We start from the raw sequence: 20640 nt of genomic DNA on the forward strand, positions 1-20640 counted from the left end.
ATACCACCCTTAAAATCACTTAGATTACATTATTTATGCCCTGTTCTCAAGATTGATTTGAACTTCTAGCACAGGGGTGTCGAACTCCAGGCCTCGAGGGCCGGTGTCCTGCAGATTTTAGATCTCCCCCTGGGTCAACACACCTGAATCACATGATGAGTTCATTCCCAGGCCTCTGGAGAAATTCAAGACATGTTGAGGAGGTCATTTAACCATTTGAATCAGCTGTGTTGGATCAAGGACACATCTAAAACCTGCAGGACACCGGCCCTCGAGGCCTGGAGTTTGACACCTGTGTTCTAGCAGGTCGTCTTAACTATGTCTACTTGTCTGAATTGCTGCCCTGTGATTGGCTGATTAGATGTCTGTGTTAGAAAACAGTCCAACAGGTAATCTAACAAAACAAGTCTTTACAATTGAAGAGTAACAGCGGTCATACGAACACGGGTCCTTTCAAAATAAAAGCTGCCCTGAGTCACAAAAGCTACAAGACTGAAGAGAGAAAACATGAGCAGAGAATTTAGAAATCTATTTGCACTCCGTACCGCCCCCCAGAGAAATTGGACAAATTTATGTCACCACATCAGAAAAAAATACTTCATTAAATGGTCCGTGGGCACATAAAAACAACTCTTAAATGTTCTTTTTCAGCATTAATAAATCACAAAGAAACTATCAGCATGTTAGACATTTGACTGATCATTGTTAGCTTAAAGAAAGAAAGAGGCTGCAAAGTGTCGTACTCTAATAACAATGTGTTTGCAAGTTGCCAATACATTAAATTATTTAAAACTTTTTCTTACAAAGTATTAAAGAACAGTTAGCTTCAGTTTGTAGAAAAATGAAACAATCACACAATAGTGGACATGCACTTTAGTGGTACAAAAATCTTGCATACTGCAACTACATAATCACAAAAGGTAAAAGTTATTAAATCCTTTCAGGGTCACCAAAAAAAAAAAAAAAAAAAAAAAAAAAGGAAACAGTAGATTGTGTCATACAGTAGCGCACTTATTAAAATTCACATGAGCTGCGGGATTATTCCATGACAACAAGCTTTCCAACTTTACACACGCTGCGATGAGCAAAAACCTCACAATACTTTAGTTTTGTCCTCTGAGCTTATTTAGAGCGATACAGTGGTGAGAATTAAAGGTGCAATTTGTAAAAAGTGTTCTGTTTCTCAGCCTGACTCAGGACTGCAGATGGACTTTTCCTCCAGTTTTATTTTGGGGACAGTAGGTCATTCAGGAGCCTCGTATGCTATCTTGCTTTGCATATACCAGTTGTGCATAGAAAAAGAGTGACGGATGACTCAAACCTTTTTACTTGCAAAGTTTGTTAATTTGAATATAAAATTTTTCTGCAGAGGCTGACAAAAACAGTCATGTTCTGTCATTTAATTTTAAAAGATAAAACGGAACAAAATTGCTCTTAAATAAAAAGCAAAGCACACCAACAAAATGTGTTTTTTTAACTGCTCCTTTAAAGTTTCCTGAACGTGTCGCTCTTTTATGAAAGTACGTGTTAGAGCACCTCACTTCAGAATATTGCTCTTGCACTGAAAAAAAACAACACTGATGTTGTTTAGCCAACTCACGTCTACTTGTTTCCACTTACTTTTCTGCTTTCCTGTGCTCTGTTTCACATGGAGACACACACGAGGTATCGGCTTTAGAAATCCAAATGATAGGTCGGCCGGGCTGCCTAAAATACACAGACAGCCAGTGTCCAATCAGGACTTCTCCCTGGCTTTCCCTCTCCACCAATCTCAGCTTTAGACCTTCTAGCTTTGGGACACAGTAACAGCAGTAGTGTTCGTGCAGTACTGATGAGCCTGTTGGCAGGTAAAGACCAACTGAGCCAGGGAAAAAGACTAATGCAGTGTCTAACTGTGCTGGATTGCACGACTGATAATCATGCAAACACCAAAATGCTGATATGTGAAGATTTAACTTATAAATATATATATTTTTGTTTGCACTGGACTTTTTATTGTTATTTATTTTAACAGCAGATCAACAACTGTTTGTGTTTGCTATCACAGATGCTGTTGCAGCATTGATATATTATAAAGCTAGCTAACATCATGTTGTAGGATCCAAGCCTCCAGCTGTCTGTGTCACCTACTGCCATTAACGCGCACAGGACACACTGTAAGGTCAGTTGTAGGCTGAAACCGAAACAGTCCAGCGCTTTTGTCCAACCCCGTCCATCACTGCATTTATAATTTCATCTCTACAACATAACATGTAGAATCTGACATAACTTCAGAAACTTTGAAGGATTTCATCACATTGTGCTGACGATTCCACTTAATTTTTAAATGTTTTTAATTAAACATCTTACATATTGCACCTTTAAATCCCTTACAGCAGGAGATGTTTCTCATCCCACTGTACCAGGTCTACGTCTGTATACGTTTCATTTTATAGAGCGTTCCAAGTTTTTCCCAGCAAAGTCACTCTCCTCTGTGTTAGTAAATCTGAGTTCGATAAAATTTTCTAGATACTCTTTAAACAGAAGTCTAATACTGCTATCTGCCTCCTCTGCGCTGAACAACTATGGTCCCCGCCACAATGTCGTACACAGTCCTGTTGTGCTGGAAGAAGAGGAGGGTGATAAAGACAGGGAAGAGGAAGGCAATGGAGAAGTTCTTGTTCAACGCCCGCACAGTAGAGCTGTGAAAATCGAGAGAGACGAGGCAAAATATGAGCTCAAACAGGGACTTACTGAATCCCACACAGATGCTCTAAAAGAACTGGAAACAACAAATAATATACTTTTTTAAAACTTTTTAATAAATATAAAAATAACTCAACAGGAAAAAAAAAAAACAACATAAAAAGTGTGAAGACTCACGCTGAGAAGGACACGTTAGATGCTGGGACCACAAGAACACAGTTGGGTCGTATAAGGGTGGACGTATCGCACGTCACCACCCGCAAGCCGAGCAGGAACTTTCCTGGCGTAGCTCCACCAGCGCCCCAAATACAGATGATCTAATTGGACGAGAACAACAAACATCACACAGCTTGTCACCGAATGTCGTTCGGTAGGAGAATTACGAAAGACTTTCATTTCCATCTCTTGCAACGTATATTTAGCTGCGCTGTTCTGGGAACTACCCTCGCCCTCAGTGTGCATACATGAAAAGGTGGAGGCTGGAAGAACAGCAGCAAGGCCCACAGAACAGAGCAGGCATCAGTGGTGATAGATAATATTGATTAAGTCACAGTTGGTGTCAGATGGGTTGCAAAGCAGCCAGCAGATGCACAAACAAAAATAACAGTATATAGTAACAATTAGTGAATTAATCAAGAGTATAATTCCAGCTTTTGATCAGCCCCATGCACAACAACCATAGTCAGAGACCAGTTGAAGGGGAATATTTAGATAAGCTTGCACTTTTCAGAAAATGTGCCTATTTTAATGCGTGAAGCGTTAAATGAACTAATGCTAGGCTCAAGTTTTTATTGCCCAATATTTCGCAGTGCAATACACATGGCCATGAAAATAAATTACTCAAGCTTTTATTTGTTGCATAACTAATCCCGGCCCAAAACAGTAACAGGACAAGAAATTTGTTTTCAGTATAGCACAAACAAGCTCAGAGGCAGAGAAGGAAACATGCCATATGGTGTGAGTCTGAGCAGAGGTGCATGAATATCCCAGAGCTGGCTCCCACCTGGGAAAACAAGACAATATCGTAATTCTAACAAGAGACGGGATAAGTGACTTAATCGCAGGCAACTATGAATGCAACGTTGCATCACTGTTCTCTGTGGGCGCCGCAAAGAACTCTGACGCTGCCTGTTCTCATTAAACGAGAGAACGTGCTGCTGCTACTGGGTGTAAATGAGAACAGTGCGAAATGTTATTTATACTCTAACAGGTGTTCTGCTTTAATTCGCAGTTGCACAAGGAAAACCTTGTACACTATGACATTAAGAGGACATTTATAAAGTAGAGCAAACGCTGAAGCCAAGGATTAATCCACTCTAAAATGTTATTAAATGTTATAAAACAGAAAGCTTAGTTTGGGTGAAGATAAACACACGCTAGCATGCAAATTTTCAATATTAATATAATTCTGCACATCACCTAACTGAGCATTTATCAAGGCGATGAGAAATGCGACTCACCTCGTAGACACACACCAGTACCCTGTAGACCAGAGCAACAGCCATCATCTTCTGCAGGTCCTCCAGGGACGTGTTCTCATCTATCTCCTCCACAATGAAGTGGGTGATAAATTTGGCAATGTCCCTTTAAAGAAGAGAGACAGTTTGTCTGTGCAAAGCGGCATAACTTGGAATTCAAGCAGATTGAGAGGCCTCATTTAAAGTTGAGTCTTTGCCCGTTTATCCTGGTGTTTTTTACTCACTTCATACCACTCAGATACATGATCCATAACACGATGGTGGCTTTCACACAAAACAGGATGAAGAAGTCCACAGTCTCTGCGAGGAACCTCTGGAGAGGAGAGGGGATGGTGTACTCTTGTCCTGCATGGCAGATGAGAAGACAACAGAACAGCAGTTTTCATTACCGTGGTGCAACTCAAAGGTTCATAACCTCATAATCATTCACATATAATCAGTGAACAGACACTGCTGACAGTCACAAGAGAAAACAGAGGACGAGGAAAAACCTTGAAAGACTCTTAAGCATATAAGCTCGTTTCCTCTAGGTCATTTACTTAAGCCTGGTCAGACTCATGACCTAGCTTTAACACAGAGCTGGGTCTTACATTCAATTGTTATTAATCAGATGGGCGTTCTTAAAGTCAGCAAAGAGGCACAGAAAAGAAGATCAGACACCAGCGAGGGAGGATAAGAAAGACAGACGCAACAACATTGTCATCCCCTATGTAGCCGGTGTATCAGAAAAACTCAGGAGAGTTTTCTCCAAGCATGACATCCTGGTGCATTTCAGACCCAGCAACACGCTCAGACAAAAACTGGTTCACCCGAAAGACAAAACGCCAAAACACAGACTTAACAATGTGGTGTATGCTGTACAGTGCAGCGAGGAATGCCCAGACCTCTACATTGGAGAGACCAAACAGCCACTTCACAAGCGCATGGCACAACACAGAAGAGCCACCTCCACAGGACAAGACTCAGCAGTCCATCTGCATCTTAAGGATAAAGGACACTCTTTCGAGGATGCCAATGTTCACATTTTGGACAGAGAGGACAGATGGTTTGAAAGAGGAGTGAAAGAAGCCATCTATGTCCACTGTGAGCGACCATCTTTGAACAGAGACGGGGGTTTACGACACCAACTCTCTGCCATCTATAATCCAGTTTTGAGATCCCTTCCCAGACGCCTTAACGCCCACTCACACCCTGGGCCATCTGATCTCAGGAATTCGCATGATAAGGTGGGGCCAGGTTTCACAATGAACGCACCCGAAACTCTGGCTGATTGGGACCCACACCCAGTTTCACACCTTGGCTCAGGCGATTAGAGGATCATCAGGGGGTCCTTTTGTCCCTCTGTGGGGGGTTACTCCCACTAGGTTTATATCTGGGACTCTCCACCATTTGACCTCAGAACTGAAGAAGCTTCTCGGATGAGAGGTGAAACGTCTTCAAGTAACTTAAAGAAGTCCAGACGCTTTTCTTTGCAAGCTCCTTTGACTACGATGACCTGGATGACTGAGAACCTTCACAGACATTAATCAGATTACAACAAATAAGCAACAATAATCAGCCCGGATGATTATCCTGCTTTAAAGATTACATTTTGATTACTTCCATAAATTCTTATTAAACTTTTACTAATCATAATGCTTTCAATTCATAAACAGTAATATATATTTAGTATGTGCACCTCTTGTGCAGTTTTTATGAGGGTAATTTAAAAACGTTTAAAGAGAAACTTACATTTGTGAGTTGTTTAAATATGTTTAATACTGAAGTAATGTAAAAGTATTCATGTAGACTGGGCAGCATGTGTTGTAATTAGCACTTAGTAACCGACTCGCGCTGCCAAACCTGAGCCCTACCTGCCTGAGGCGGGTTCCCGTTCTGCTGCTGGCCAGGACGAGCATCGGCACCCGGGAGCGGGTTGGTGGCTGAGCCCAGCTCGGTCCCGGCAGCCAGGTGAGGAAAGGAAGCTGCGGGGGATGTGACAGGATAGTAGCTGTACCAGCTCCTTGTGTCAAATGCTTGCTGCCCACTGACGGGTGTACCCGGCGGCGTCTGAGCGCTTATCCCCGGCGGAGGGAAGGGGAAAGCTGACAGAGCCACCCAGCTCTGCCAGCTGGCGTACCCCCAGTAATACTGCCACATCCACTGCTGCAAGTTTGCGCAGTATTCCGCTGTAGCGGTGCTCCGAGGCTGCTGTGCGTCACTTTCAGGACCGCTGCTGCTTTTTTCGTCCGTCATAGCCGCAAATATACCTCAGCGTCCTCACAGGCTTGCCTGAATTTGGCAGGAAAACAGTTTAAAACGCGTTTAGCCCTCAGGTAATCCTCCCGGTGCCCCGTTCATTAGCTCCCGGCTGGTGCAAGGAAGCGCCGGCTAAATGTGTTTGTAAATACGGGGACTTCCGGGACCACTCACTGCTATACGCCGCGCCCTGAGTCTGTGTCGTTTTATAATATTTATGAAGCTCAAATTAAAGACTTGTGTGTCTTTAAAACAATACTATCTACTCTATCAGTGCTTCATTTATCATAAATAAACACCATGTAATCACAATGGCAAGAAACTCTATCCCCCTGCTGTCATTAATGGTATGAGCCATTTAAAGGATCATTCTGGGGTTTTTTTGTTTGTTGTTATTTTATTCAGGTTCCTGTGGATACTTGTCATACTTTTAAAAGTACATTTCTTCCACCTTTGGCAGCCATAGCAAACATTTACTGCTTTTGATTTTTAAAATTATGCCCTTTATTGAGCTGTTAATTTTCCACAAGTTCACAGCACAAGTTTTAAATGTTTACCGCTAGTTTCCAGTTGTAGTGTGATTTGTGTTAGTGTGCTGTGTCTACTTGCTTCCACTACTGGCATCTCTTCCTCACATCTTAGCTTCTTTTGAGAAGGGCAGGAAATCCACAGCATCCGTCTAGAGCACGGGTCTGCAACCTTCACAGTGTTTGTTACAATACTCTGTTACATCCTTCATGGAAACTGTATTCCCTGATGGCTGTGGCCTCTTTCAGCAGGATAATCTTCCCTGCCACAAAGCAAAAGTGGTTCAGGAATAGTTTGAGGAACACAGCAACAAGTTTGAGGTGTTCACATTGCCTCCAAAGCCCCCAGATATTATTCCAAGTGAGCATCTGTAGGATATGCCAGACACACAAGGCCACCTTGCAACTTAAAGGACTTCATGAAATGTTAACAACCTGGTGCGAAACACCACAGCGCACCTTCAGGGCTCGAGTGGAGTCTACGCCTTGATGAGTCGGGCTGTTTTGGCAGCAAAAGGGGGGCCAATGCAATATTAGACACATAGTCATAATGTTATACTTGATGTCTACAGTATATGTATAGCACGTGCAACATTACTCTAAGACTGCACCACAAGAGAGCAGCAGAGGTCTGTTTATGCACATTCAACAATACTAAATGCAAACAACAGCATTACCTACTCTGTATTTGTACACTTTTATGAACAGTGACTGTATGATGTCTATTACAGTTAGGCTTATTGCAGTTTTTAGGTTGTCTGCTTTAATTCAGGTGCATTTTCTGGGCTTTTCAAAATAAAATGATTCCTCACAGAACTTTTTTGACCATGTACATTCCCACCTCCTACCACATTAAGAGCTCACAAACATCTTAACTGAGTGATTTCTGCAAAGTGGTCTGCCGCTGAGGTCACTGGGGTCAAAAAGTCTAAAACTGGCTAGTCAGCTGATGGAAAGCTGTGCTGCTTTCGCTCTCACAAACTCTTTCCCTCTCTTTCTTTTTAACCCCACTTTACAGATGTTGCTCACGCCTCTCTCCCCTCCTAAATGTTTAACTTACTCACTCACATCAGTCTCTTTTTTTGTGTGTCTTCGCTGGCTATCGTTTTACTCCCCCTCCTCTCTGATTACCGGGGAAGTGAGGGCATTGTATTTGCTGACTGGGCTGGCCCGACTCTTTGGGTTAGGTGTTAGGTCTGCCAGATCCACATGATTGTGCCGGGCCTAGTGAATGGAGCCAGTGAGGCGAATGCCAATCCGCCCCCAATGAGCGTTATCCCAGTCGACAGAAACCATACGATGACTGTGCCCAAAAGTAATCAGGTCCAAATAAAAGCAGTGTCTGGCAAACGCTGACCCCCATAGAAACCCAACAACCTGGTGGGATTACTGCTGTGGAGGTGTGTCTGAGCGAGTGTGTGTGCTAGAAAAGAAATGAATGAGCAAGAGAGGTTTGGTGATCTGGTTAGTGGTGGGCTATGTATCACCCAGATAAGGAAGAATCTGTAATTTTATTGTGTAAAATTTATTTATAAGTTTCCATTTGTGGATGTGCTATAATGTCGTCCACGACATCTGAGGACTGTCAAAACTTTAGAAACATGAAGAGTAACTAAAATTATTACACAGCCTGTTTGTTTTTTTAAAAAAAAAATCTTCAAAGAAACCACAAATAAAAGCTTCATTGGATTGTGTGTTTCTGCTACTGCAATCTTATATATTGGCAATAACACCAAATATTACGGTACTGTGCAAAGGTTTTGAGTCATCACTTATTCTGGGGTTTTTTGCTTGGAAAATAGGACTTCAGTGCAGTGAGTTACTGTGTACTATGTGAGCACACATGGAAATATGGTACATAAGGCAGAAACAGAGTTTGTAGGATTCTAACGAGCTTAAAAGTCGATATTTGGTGTGACCACCTTTATTCTTCAACACAGCCTGAACTCTCTTCGACAAGCTTTCTTGTAATTTCTCTAAGTAGTCTTCAGGAATAGTTTTCCAGGCTTCTTGAAGGACATTTAACTGTCTTCTTTGGATGTTGGCTGACTTTTTTCTTGATCTCTGTCAACATGATCTCCCACTTCAATCATGTTGAAGTCCGGGCTCTGGGGAGGCCGATCCACAACCGATAACGTTACATATTGTGATTTTCTGTCCAGGTATGCTTACTTACTGCATTGGCATTTTGTTTGAAGCTATTGCCAATCAGACTCTGAGTGCATGGATCAAAGTCTGATGGTATTTTCTGTGTTGATAATTCCATCAATTTTAAGAAGATGCCACACACCACTGACTGAAAAGCAGCTGGAAGCCATGACACAGCCTCCACCATGTTTTACAGATAGCTGCTGACACTGTTGAACCTCTCTCCAAACCTCCTCTACACATACTGATTTTCAGTCCAGTTCTTGATTCGGTATTTCTAGCTCTAGTTCTTCTTTGCTTTGTGATTTCTAGTTCTTGGGTTTTGTTCCTGGGCCCCTCACATTTAGCGTAGGTTTAGTTCTGTCTTCATGTTTATTTTTTTGTTCTCCAGTCGTGTCTCATGTCGCAGTTTGTTACTCCTGTCCCTGTGCTCCTTATTCCCTCTGTTCAGTGTCAAGGTCATGCCTCTGTGCATGTCGTGTATTTCCTGTTTTATTTTGATAGTCCCTGTCCTGTGTGGTGTGTGTCTGGTTTAGCTTCTCTTGTCTTGTTAGGTCTGATGTGTCCCAGCTGCGTTGTCACCTGTTCCCCATCCTCTTGTTGTCCTGCCTCTGTATTTAAATCTGTGTTTCTCTCTGTCAGTTGTCATGTCGTACCCTCGGTCTGCTGTGTTTCCTCCCTCTGTGTTCCAAGTAATTATAGTTCCCAGTTCCTGGTTTATTTTCTCGTGCTTTAGTTTGAGTTTTTGGTTTCTAGTTTTGTTTTGTACTGTTTTTCACCAATAAAACTGCCGCTTTCAGTTAAAATTCCCATGTTTGAGTCCTGCATCCTGCCTGCCACACAGCACACAATGACACTGTCTGAATAAAAAAAATTAAAAGAACTTCACAAAGCCTGGAGAAGTTTTGTTCAACAAGAGTTCGACTCCTTGTAAGAAATTTATAAAGAAACGAAGAGTGGCTCAAGACTTTTTCACGGTACTGCCTATGATGCTCATCCTGCTGGGATGTCACCATTGCTCGGATTTGGAGAGAATTAGATCACAGTGAGCGCCCATTTTAAAACCGCTGAATCTGCCTGTGCCCTTATTGGACCCCTATATTGTCAAGGTGAGATAAGGGAGGCACTTGGACTCCTCGAGTGTGTGTGAAGACACATGTTCTCCTTGTAAAGTCGACTTTGCTGTAGAGGAACACTAATGGCACTTAGAGCAGCCTCTCTCCTTTTATCTGAGGCAGCTTCTTAATTGGGTATTTCACAAGGAAAATATTTCTTCCTTTTGCACTCTCATTGTTTAGCTTTTGCTGGTGTGCACACTCACCGCCCTACATGGAAGACAGGCCCCTTCATTTTGATCATTCCTTTTGTTGTCTGAGCCACTGAAAGTATCTGTGCACAACACAGAGTGTTCATAGCTGAGAGAGCTTGCTGTGTCTATAAAGGATGTGGACAGTTCTTCCAGACACACTTAAAGGGAACAAGGTCACCAAATAACCTTAACTGCTCTGAAGTGCGCGATATGAGCTGAATTCTTTGTGTATTTGGTCTTCAGTGGTCAAAGATTCAGTCTCATTTCTGGCATATTTGAGTTCTTAAATATAAACATGTTTCTTCTCTTTGAGTGGCTTTGATGGATGAAAACCGGCACCCGCCCCGGCGTCTCTCTGTGGGATATTTACAATCCACAAAGGAGGATAGCAGATAAGAACTTGGCATAGTTCTAATTAAATTTAACACTGATAACACTCTGACATACTCAGAATACAGCGTCACCAGGCAATTACAGGGTTTAGCTTAGCAAAAACAGCTGGTCTTTATCAATTAGGAAGAGTTAAACACAGAACACTGAAAGCATCAGAGAATCAGCACTGAACCGTAAACGTGTGCACTTTAGTCAGTAAAACTCAGCTGTTAATAAACTTATCAATATGGCAATTCTATCATTGAAATACAGGGGAATTTGACTGATAATTGATTTCTACACTAATCATCCACAGCATTAAAAGCACCTGTCTGCTATTTTTGGTCTCTTGTGTTGCTAAAATCATAGATTGTGGTTTTTGGGTTCAGTGGATTGCAGGGCATCACACTTCACAGACTGGGTTTGTTCCAGGGAATCCACCACGTGTTTCCTCATATTCAGATTAACAGTTTGCAGACAGGGTCAGTGCCTCGGGCTCTTTGTTGTGTTCTAGAGCAGTTTTTTGATGTGAGGGAACATGTGAGGATATTTTATTGAGGGAGGCCACTGTCATCATGGAGCACTGTTGCAAAATGGGTAAACAGAAGACTCATTTTGTATTTAGGTACAAAACCAAAGTTTATAAGGTGCAAAGAATCCACAAAGAAAGCAATTAGAATCCAAGAGATGAACCGGGAAACATATGGAGCAGTCAGCAGAATCTAAAAACAGACAAGGAGCACACCAAGCAGGATAACAGGAAGGATTAAGAGACACTGACAAAGGGAAGATTAAGGTTATAGATACACACAAGGCAGTCGGGGAGATAGGAAACACCTGGAGAGAAAGACACACCTGAGCATAATCAAGGTGACAGAAGCCACAGGAAGCAAAAATAAAGGCCAAGCAAAAGGGACTCAAAATAAAACAGGAAGCAGCCAAACAGAGAAACATCTAACACAGAGACCGGGACGTGACACAGAAGGGAGAGCAAAAGGCACAAAAGGTCACAGATAAACTATAACCAAGACTAGAAACCTAAAGGGAACAAAGAGCTCAGAATATAAGGAAATACTTGCAAAACACCTGGAACTAGGAAACCATGAAGATCCTGAATAAAAATCAATCAAACCACGAGAAACAACTTAACTCTCACACGAATAGAAATGGGAACTAAAGACAGTTCAATAGACATGAAAGCAAAAAGGCAAACCAAACAGATCATATAAAACAACAACATTTGAAGTCTCAAACTTTAAAGCACGAGTCCCAGCCCAGTGAAGCTGACACAAAAGTGTCTTAAACTTTTAAACTGTTTATAATGGCCGGCATGGGGCGACTAACCTGGTTGCTAAAAAGCTTTGACGTGTGACCTCAAACAGTTTGCTAATGCATTGTGGGGCTAGTTTCAGGTCACACTGAAAAAATGGAATTTTCATAATTATTATTTTCATCACATCTAGAATAAAAATACCAAGATGGCGAAACAGCTCAGCTCCAGGTTTGATAAGGGTAATACAATACCTAACCAATAAGGCACGTCATAATAGCTATGTCTATCTATTTATGCTGTCTATACTCGAGTCCAATGCATTTCAAAATGTAATTTTTTATTTTTTTTTTACAGCAGACATTATAAAAAATGTTCACTGTTGTGTTTTATTTGTTTTTTTTAGTCCAGTCCCTGCTTGAGAAATGTCTCGGGAAGTCTCGGGCTCTTTGGTTGTGTCAGTTTCAAACATGTGGAAAAGTTTATGTTAAAGTTCCTCAGATAACACCATATCTCTGGTGTGGAGCCCGTTACAAAAGGTCATAACTCTGGGGTTTTCAAATGTATCAAAAAGTATCATGAGTTTGTAAAAAAAAAAAAACCTAGTTTGAGAAATTCCTCTCATGGTCATGTGTGAACTCAAGATCTGGGAGTCTGCAGCTTTTTTGTCCTTGCACGTTGTGTCATAAACCACACACTGCTTTAAGTTCTTACTGGACACAAAGGTTAGATTTGGAGTGCGTCTGCGATTTCAGGCATTCAGTCATCCAGAGAATGTGGGGTAAGGGGTCACCCGTATTGTTTTTAGAGGGTGGAGAGAGTGCAGCATGTGATTTGTGTATACATTACTCAGACTGGCCAAAATCCACGTGGCATTTAATGTTTCATGTAGTTTAAAGTCAGTTCTCACAGCTTCAAATCAGATTAATGCCTTTAATATCCTTCCCTAATTTCATGCAGGGATCAAAGACTCTTTTTGAAGAAAATGAGCAATTTTATCGTACTAAATATATGTTTGTGCAGTCGAAACTTCAAAAAGCGAGAGCGCTGAAGAGGAACAACTTCATCTGCTGAGGCAGCAGAGGGAAGTCCTTGCCACCTTTGCCCCAAAGAACAGGGGAGAAAAAAATCCCCTCTTAGTCTTATATGTATCAGTGAGAACCAATTAAGTAAATTATGTCTGCTTCCCCAGAGCCTTGACAGGAACACCCAAGGGGAGAACGAGAGCACAACCGCTCTCCCACCAGCTTCAGTTTCGAGCAAATTCCCTCTCATCATCGTCCTCCTTCTCATCGCTTCCCTCGCCTAATTCTCTGCAGTTTCCTGCAGCTTTAATGTCCCGGCCTGTATTCACCTTTCTCCCACTGTTAGTACACAGCGGTGAGGAGGTGAGAGGTTAGCTCACGTAACAGTAACAAACCTCCCCTTCCTCTTCCCTTTTACATATCACACTCCCCTGTTTTGTTTTGTTTTTCCTCGCTCATTCCTTACGGCACTTTGTTCATATTCATTCATTCCACACCTTCATTGGTTTTTGTTTGTTTTGTTTGTTTTTTATGGGGGGGGGGGTGCTCATTTTAAATGTGCTCTAATCAGTGTTTGATCTACACATTGCATTTAGTTACGGTGGAACGTCAAAGAGTAGAATTCCTGCAGAAATTGCAGATGTTGCAGCTTGCATGCGCCCAATGGAGAAAGCTAGTAGGTTGCTGTCGTGGTTTACTCTCACCACTTTCATCTAACTGAGTCCTTTCTGCTCAGCACCAGCCAGACAAAATCAACACTTGGTGGTGTACATAGTGGAGCATTTAAGGTCTCAAGATCCAGATGTTTCCATCAGAAACTCGTAGATACAAAAAAAGAGTCAATATTAGCGCTCTAAGTCCAGAAAGTGTGCCAAGAAAATATCCTCCAGCAGCTTGAACTACTGATACAAGGCCGGATGGATCCACATTCTGACCCTATAATCTGAATGTCACAGCAGAAATCAAGACTCATCAGACGAAGCGACATTTTTTCAATCTTGTGTTGCTCAATTTTGGTGAGCCCATGTGAACTGTAGCCTCAGTTTCAGTTTGAATTACTGTTATCCTCCTATCACCACCAAGCAGTCTGACTGCTCTCCTCTGACCTCTGGCATGAACGAGGCATTTTCTCCCAGAGAACTGCTGCTCACTGGATATTTTCAGACCATTCCCGGCCAACCTTACAGAAGGTTTTGTGGGAAAATCCCAGCAGATCATCAGTTTCTGGGATCTTTGCACAATCCTGTCTGGCACCAGGAACCATATCACGTTCAAAGTCACTTAAATCGCCTTTATATTTGCCTCAAAGAACAAATATTGTCATTTTTATGGCTCTAAATCAATATTTGAGTTAATCAGATATCATTATAAAATGTCTGTTTCCTCCAGTGTAATGAAGCGCTGCTGGCTCAGCAGACAAAATGATGACGAATTCTAAAATCAGAGCAAAAACCCTCAATAGACGTTTTGCAATATCTCACTTGTAATCTTCACCGCCACCGCCACCCACTCTTATTTCATTACACCGGTGTCTCGATCCAGACTTACAGTCACATGCTCCATTTCACTTTTTCATAATCAAAAGTGCCTGATGAGGCAAACAGCTAAAACAAAAGAGTTGACCGGCACAGAGTGCATGTTTGTTTAATGTGCAGCTGTGCATTGCAGGGAAGGCGGCCAAGCTGTTTCCCAGTGAGTTTCACATGGACTTTAACTCAAACAGCTGTAAACCCACAGGCCTCGGAGTAGAATAGAATAGAATAGAATAGAGTGTGTAGATGTTACACGTGAAATAAAAAAGCAACTGTGCTGTTTTTATAAATGAGCTTTTTGGATGGATGTTAAATAAGTCTTGCTTGAAAGGTTTGCGTTTATGGTGCAGAAGGAGCTGTTTACAGTCCACTTAGAGAAAGGTCAGTCTGTGACTAATGGCTTCCGTTTTCCTCCCGCCTATCAGAGGCTGCCGTTATCTCTCCGCAGCATTGTGGGGAAGTGCCTGTTGCCTACAGCACGTTGCAATGTGTCCATCAAGCCAACTTTCCTGATGACCTATTGTTTTGTTTTGCTTTTAGCAAAGCTTTCCTATGAAAGTCTAAACTACCTGCATTCTGTCACTGATGAAATCTAGCATCACATACTGAATGTACTTACTAGGAGTAATAAGGCAAACTGACACAAACGCAGCCAGTGTGATAATAAATCCTCTTAAGAGATGATAAAGATGCAAACATACACAAACTCTGCTAAACTCAAAGGAATAAAATCAATGTCTGAAATGTTAAATTCTGAGCGTCGGTCTCGTATTTTAACCTCCTCTGCTTTTTCCTGAAGTTAAATGGTTGGATTAAAAAACAGTGAAACTGTTGAATCTTCGTCAGACAAACCGCATAGCCTGACCTTTAAAATATCAGCTCCGTTCGGCCGTGCCACCTGCAGCAGAAGGTCAGTGCGTCCCCGTGCATCACTTATCCGCTGCTCTAGCCACTTAGATTCACACATTTTTGCTATTGTAAGCAGTGCGACGGAGAGCCTGCTGTATTGTCTGCAACAACGGGGCAAATATCTGTTCTGGAAGAAAGCAATCAGTTTTCAGACTGGAATGTCTGCTGCTCAAATCGTCAGGCTGGTAAATTATACCAATGATGATGTTGAAGCATTGGTTTGATGTTTGCTTTGTTTTCATTAAGCTTTCTAATTTCTGCAAACGTATTTCTTTATTCAGCGACTTCCTCTGTATGTATAGTGTATACATCTTTTGTTTTTGCCGGTTGGATTGTGTACTCTTTTGGCGTTTGAAGTTGGTTTTCCCTCACAGAAGTTCCGCTTAAGCTCTTCATGCTGTGGCCATAAAATAAACTGCTCTGCGTGTTGTAAAGTCACTGAGTGCTCTCAGAGGTCGCAGCGTGAAGAAAGCCTCGTGTGGACCTGAAATGGTTCTTCCCATCTGGCTCATTGTGGTCCCACACTTGTTAGTCCTCGCTCCCCCCTCTCTGGATCACCCCCTCCAGATTATAGATCACATGTCCTGTCACACAGTAGTCTTTCGAGTGGATAAGCCAAAAACTGTGACAACTGGTGGAGGATTCAGAGCAGAAAATACAGCCACTTCTGTTTATTGACTTTTTCTAAAGTAGGCCATCAGGAAAGTTGGCTTTCCATTCATTTATATGTCTTTGATCACAAAAATAGACAAAATAGTAGGCAGGTAATTACATTTCTATAGAGCTTGAGGTCTGAGCTGCAGTGTTCCCAGGGGTACCCATTGTGTAGAGACTGGATTGCATAGTCTCGCTTTAAAGATTTCCACCATCCTTCCTCCTTTCAGCTGTACAATCACTCATGGGGCTGTTATTCTGAGGTAAACTCGGACAGGAACTCCTGTTGAGATGACTAGAAAAACATAGATTATTTGTTGTGTTCTCAAGGGTGTAATAGTGTTTCCTCGTATACAGTACAGAGGCCCGTCAGAAGTTATATTTTGAGCTGCCTCTAAATATAAAGCAGTGTAACAGCATCATCTTAAAGAAGTATATAATTTAAAGATTAAACAGTGAGAATATAGACAGTCTGTTTCCTTTCAGAAAGACTGAGACTAAGTATGAATAACTGAACCTGTCAAAATCAAAAATATATCATAACTAAATTACTGAACTTAGTCAACAGTATTGGATTAGCTAAGCCTCTCTGTTCTCTAGTAGTATGCCTTAATTCTTCATGACATCGATTCAACAAGGTCCTGAAAGCAGCAGCTTCGGAGGAGTCCATTCTGCTGGAAGCAGTCATCAGAAGATGAGTGCAAAGTGTGCCACCAAAAGCCTGAATTGTTGATACGAGGCAGGATGGATTTATATTTTCATGTGGCTTCTGACCTCGCCATTCAAATGTTGCAGTGGAAATTTAGCTCAACATTTTTCCAACCTTCTGTCGTGCGATTTTGGTGAGGCTGTGCAAACTGTAGCCTCAGTGTGGCCATCTGCTGCAAGGTTCAATGTGTTGTGCATTCACAGATGCTCTTCTGCATACCCTGATTGTAATGAGAGGTTATTTTGAGTTCCTGGCCCTGAGAGCTGTCACTCACTAGTTTCTCTTTTTTCTCTCTGTGAACTCTAAAGTCGGCTGCGCAGGAATATCCAGCAGATCAGCAGTTTGTGAAATGCTCATACTTATTCAACTTGTCACCAACAACCATCCCTCTTTGAAAATCACGTAAATCACTTTTCTTCATCATTCTTATGTGAAGTTTGAACTTCAGCTGGTCGCCTTGACCATGTCTATGTGCCTAAATCCATTGAGGAGCTGCCATGCGATTGGCTGATTAGATATTAATGTTAATGAGCGATTGAACTGGCATACCTAACAAAGTATGAACTCCTTATGATTGTCAGATTCAGAATTAAAATCAAAGACATGCTGTGTGAAAAGATCTGGTATTTTAAAGATTTTTGAGTTTAATCCAAGCGTCTCTGCCGCAGTCTCTGGAGAGATGATAGCCTGTGCGCCTAGACAGAACAGCTTGCATAACATTCTCACACTTGTTGAAGAAATCAGAGCTTGCGAGTTTCAGTGGAAAAAAAGCCTCGTTGCATGGCAGCCAGCCTCCCCGACAGCTCCGAGGGGCCTCAACGGACATATTTCTGCTCAGCTGTTTGGTTGCCCTGGAAACAAGCCAGTGTAGGCTACATGTATAAATCCCATGGAGAAGATGTACAGGGAGGGGATCGTGTAGTCAAGGTTTTTAGCCAGCAAGGAGGCGCCGTTCACAGGAGTTACCCTTGAAAAGCAGGTGGATGTCGACCTCAAGGCCATCCCCGCCCTCCAGGTGCAACAGAGATAGCCTGCTCATTCTGTTTTTACCTCAGGTTTCCTGAAAACAATGCAGTCAGACTCAACAAGGAGCAGCAGCGAGAAAGCTGCCAGAATGAAACAAGTCAATGTCAAATGCTTTGCCATTTAAAAAAGCACATTAAGGAGCAGTCCCTCTATTTTCGATGTGCAGCTTGTGATGGGGGAAATGAACAGAAGGCTTTTGGAGGTGATGGGGCATTTAGTCAGGTCACCTGTCTTTCTTTTCCTTGGAACTTCCTCTTTCTCGTTGCTGATTTCTTCTCTTAAATTCAGACATCGAAGTCGTGCAAAGACATTAAAGGAAAACAAAATGATCTTTTGCTTTTTTTAGAACTGTTATCTGTCTAATCCTCCTTATCTTCACACTGCTTCAGATATTAAAACACACAGGAAAACAAACAAGCAGCTGAATCTGCTCCCCGTTTTGCAGATTGCAGCTCGTACTTCGTGCGATTCCACATCCCTTAGCATCCCTATACGTCAGCGCGTTTAGCAAGTACGAACTCATACTGTAGGCCATATCATGTACTGTATCTTTGATCCCATGGGTTTGCTTGGACATAAAAGGTGTTTATGTCTCAGAGTGCTGTGTTTAAAAGTGAAGGACAGACAGAGGAAGGGTGTCAGCGTCAGAAGTCAAGTGGAGCTTTCCAGATGTTATACAGAGGATGTGAGTTCATTCTCTTAAAGTCCAAGACAATCTTTCTTAACACAAAACAACCCCAATGTCAACAAGTTACCTTTGTCTCTCGTGTATGAGAGCGCACACTGGGTGAAGCATACACGCACAAGCAGTGTCACAGTGTTTGTTTAGTGCATGAGTCACTTTCAGCAACACGACATACAGTATATGCCACATTGACCTTTTTCCTTAGGTTCTTTTTCTTTACTTCCTTCACTGCCAGTCCACTCTCTCTGTGGGCTTCCAACTATCTTCCTCCTTCCTGAGCAGTTTCCTAATTGCTCCGCGTTGCTGCAAGGTTCACCTCTGTCAGCAGTAGGCAGCTGCAAGATCAGGACCTTTCCTCTTCAGTGGAACACCTCCCTTTCTGTCCTGCTTGGCCGTGGGCTGAAACACTATTATTTCAGATGGTCAGCTGGAATCTCTGCTTCATTCACTGAGTTCATGTTTACGCCTGCACTGTGTCTGTATCTGCGTACACCTTCCACCGGGTCGAGTTGCAGAATGAGATTCTCATTTTCATTTGGGGAAAGATGTGAGAGATAAAAACAAAGAGGTGGAGATCCACTCTCCAGTCCCTGCAGTTATCCAAACAAAAATGGTGCAGATAACAAGCGGTGCACCTGTAAGTCAATCCATAGCAGATGTGTTCTGCCTTCTGTGACTCTGAAAACGCACTTTTTTAATAATGTTCTCACAGAATGCGCCGCTTTAAATAGTATTCACATGAAGAAGATATAAAAGCAGCAACTCCTCAGGTGAATTCAATCAGGCTTTTTTTGTTTATAACAGCAAAGATGATGCAAGTTTGAGGAATCGCTGGGTTACTGTTGAAAGTCTGAAACAGTGATAGCTCAATTTTAAGATCAATAAGGCAAAGTGCTACAAAAAAGCCAAGTGAGAAGGCATAAAAAAAAGTACCAGCATCTATGTAGCCTTTTTCTAGCCTTCCTGCCCACTCACTTGACCCGTCTCGAGTCCGCACACCTTAATGCAATCAACAATAGTGCGTGGCACTCCTCCAGTGTGCCACCAGTCTGCACTAATACAATAAAAGAAAGAATGTTTTGAAGGATTTATTGCTGTCTAACTGTGTTGCGTCATTTGTGTTGTTGGCTATTTTTGTTGCACTAAACCCTCATTTATCAAAATGGACAAAAGATGTAATTATACTTCTGGAGAGTTGCTTCCTGGCATTCTTCACATTACCGTCCGTGCCAGACAGTCCAGGAAACCCACAGAGATCTGATGTTTTTTTTCTTTTAGCCCAGATCTTCTTTTATGATGTTCAACAAAGACAAAATAAAATCCATCATTTGTAATTTGAAACTCCCCGTTAGGCCTTTGTTGCTTCTAGTTTTGAAGGTACGAGGCACATATTATCCTGTTTATGGTGCTTCCACCATATTTACAATAACCGTTGCAGCTAGCTGAAGCCCTACATGTTTCAGTGAAAACTTGCATTTTAAAAAATGAATTCATAAATTGAAAGAACCGGTTTAATTCAGTGGCGTGTCTGTGAAGGTTCTCAGTCATCCAGGTCATCGTAGTCTAAGGAGCTTGGAAAGAAAAGCGTCTGGACTTCTTTAAGTTGCTTGAAGACGTTTCATCTCTCATCCGAGAAGCTTCTTCAGTTCTAAGGTCAAATGGTGGAGAGTCCCAGATTTAAACCCAGTGGGAGTATCCCCCCAAAAGCAAAAGGCATCAATTTCCTGACAAACTTGCTTGCTATTAAATGACCAAAAACACAAACAAAAAAACTTGTACAGTGATCCGAGGGGCTTAAGAGGAAACCTGATGTCAATACAATGTAAGCTGTTTGATGAAGAGTTTCTTTTTTTTCTGTACTGAAAACAAGTTAAGTGTAAATTTGAACCTCAGACAATTCATTCAGACTCGTGCTGGATGCTGTTTTGCAGTTGCTCTGGTAGATTTATGCTTTCCTCTTTTTAAAAAAGGAAAACAATGTTTAAAAAAAGCTCTTAACACACCAACACAACTCCACTTGACCTTTGCTAGCTGTCCACTGTGATACTACCCTTCTCTTGGCAGTCTCCCAGA

At 42.0% G+C, this 20640-nt stretch overlaps 1 protein-coding gene across 1 annotated transcript; it reads right to left on the reverse strand.

The window, feature by feature from the left end:
- Window positions 1-514: 514 nt before the first annotated feature.
- On the reverse strand, window positions 515-6544 carry fam8a1a (family with sequence similarity 8 member A1a). Its single transcript, XM_040021356.1, has 5 exons — window positions 6017-6544; window positions 4388-4508; window positions 4146-4269; window positions 2863-3002; window positions 515-2681 (listed from the first exon to the last, which is right to left on the reverse strand). Exons 1-5 carry the CDS (start codon window positions 6396-6398, stop codon window positions 2537-2539), a joined length of 912 nt encoding a protein of 303 aa, XP_039877290.1. The 5' UTR covers window positions 6399-6544; the 3' UTR covers window positions 515-2536.
- Between the last annotated feature and the right edge of the window lie 14096 nt (window positions 6545-20640).

The sequence above is a fragment of the Simochromis diagramma genome, unplaced genomic scaffold, assembly GCF_900408965.1.
Source record: "Simochromis diagramma unplaced genomic scaffold, fSimDia1.1 OVJJ01000753.1, whole genome shotgun sequence".
NCBI lineage: Eukaryota > Metazoa > Chordata > Actinopteri > Cichliformes > Cichlidae > Simochromis > Simochromis diagramma.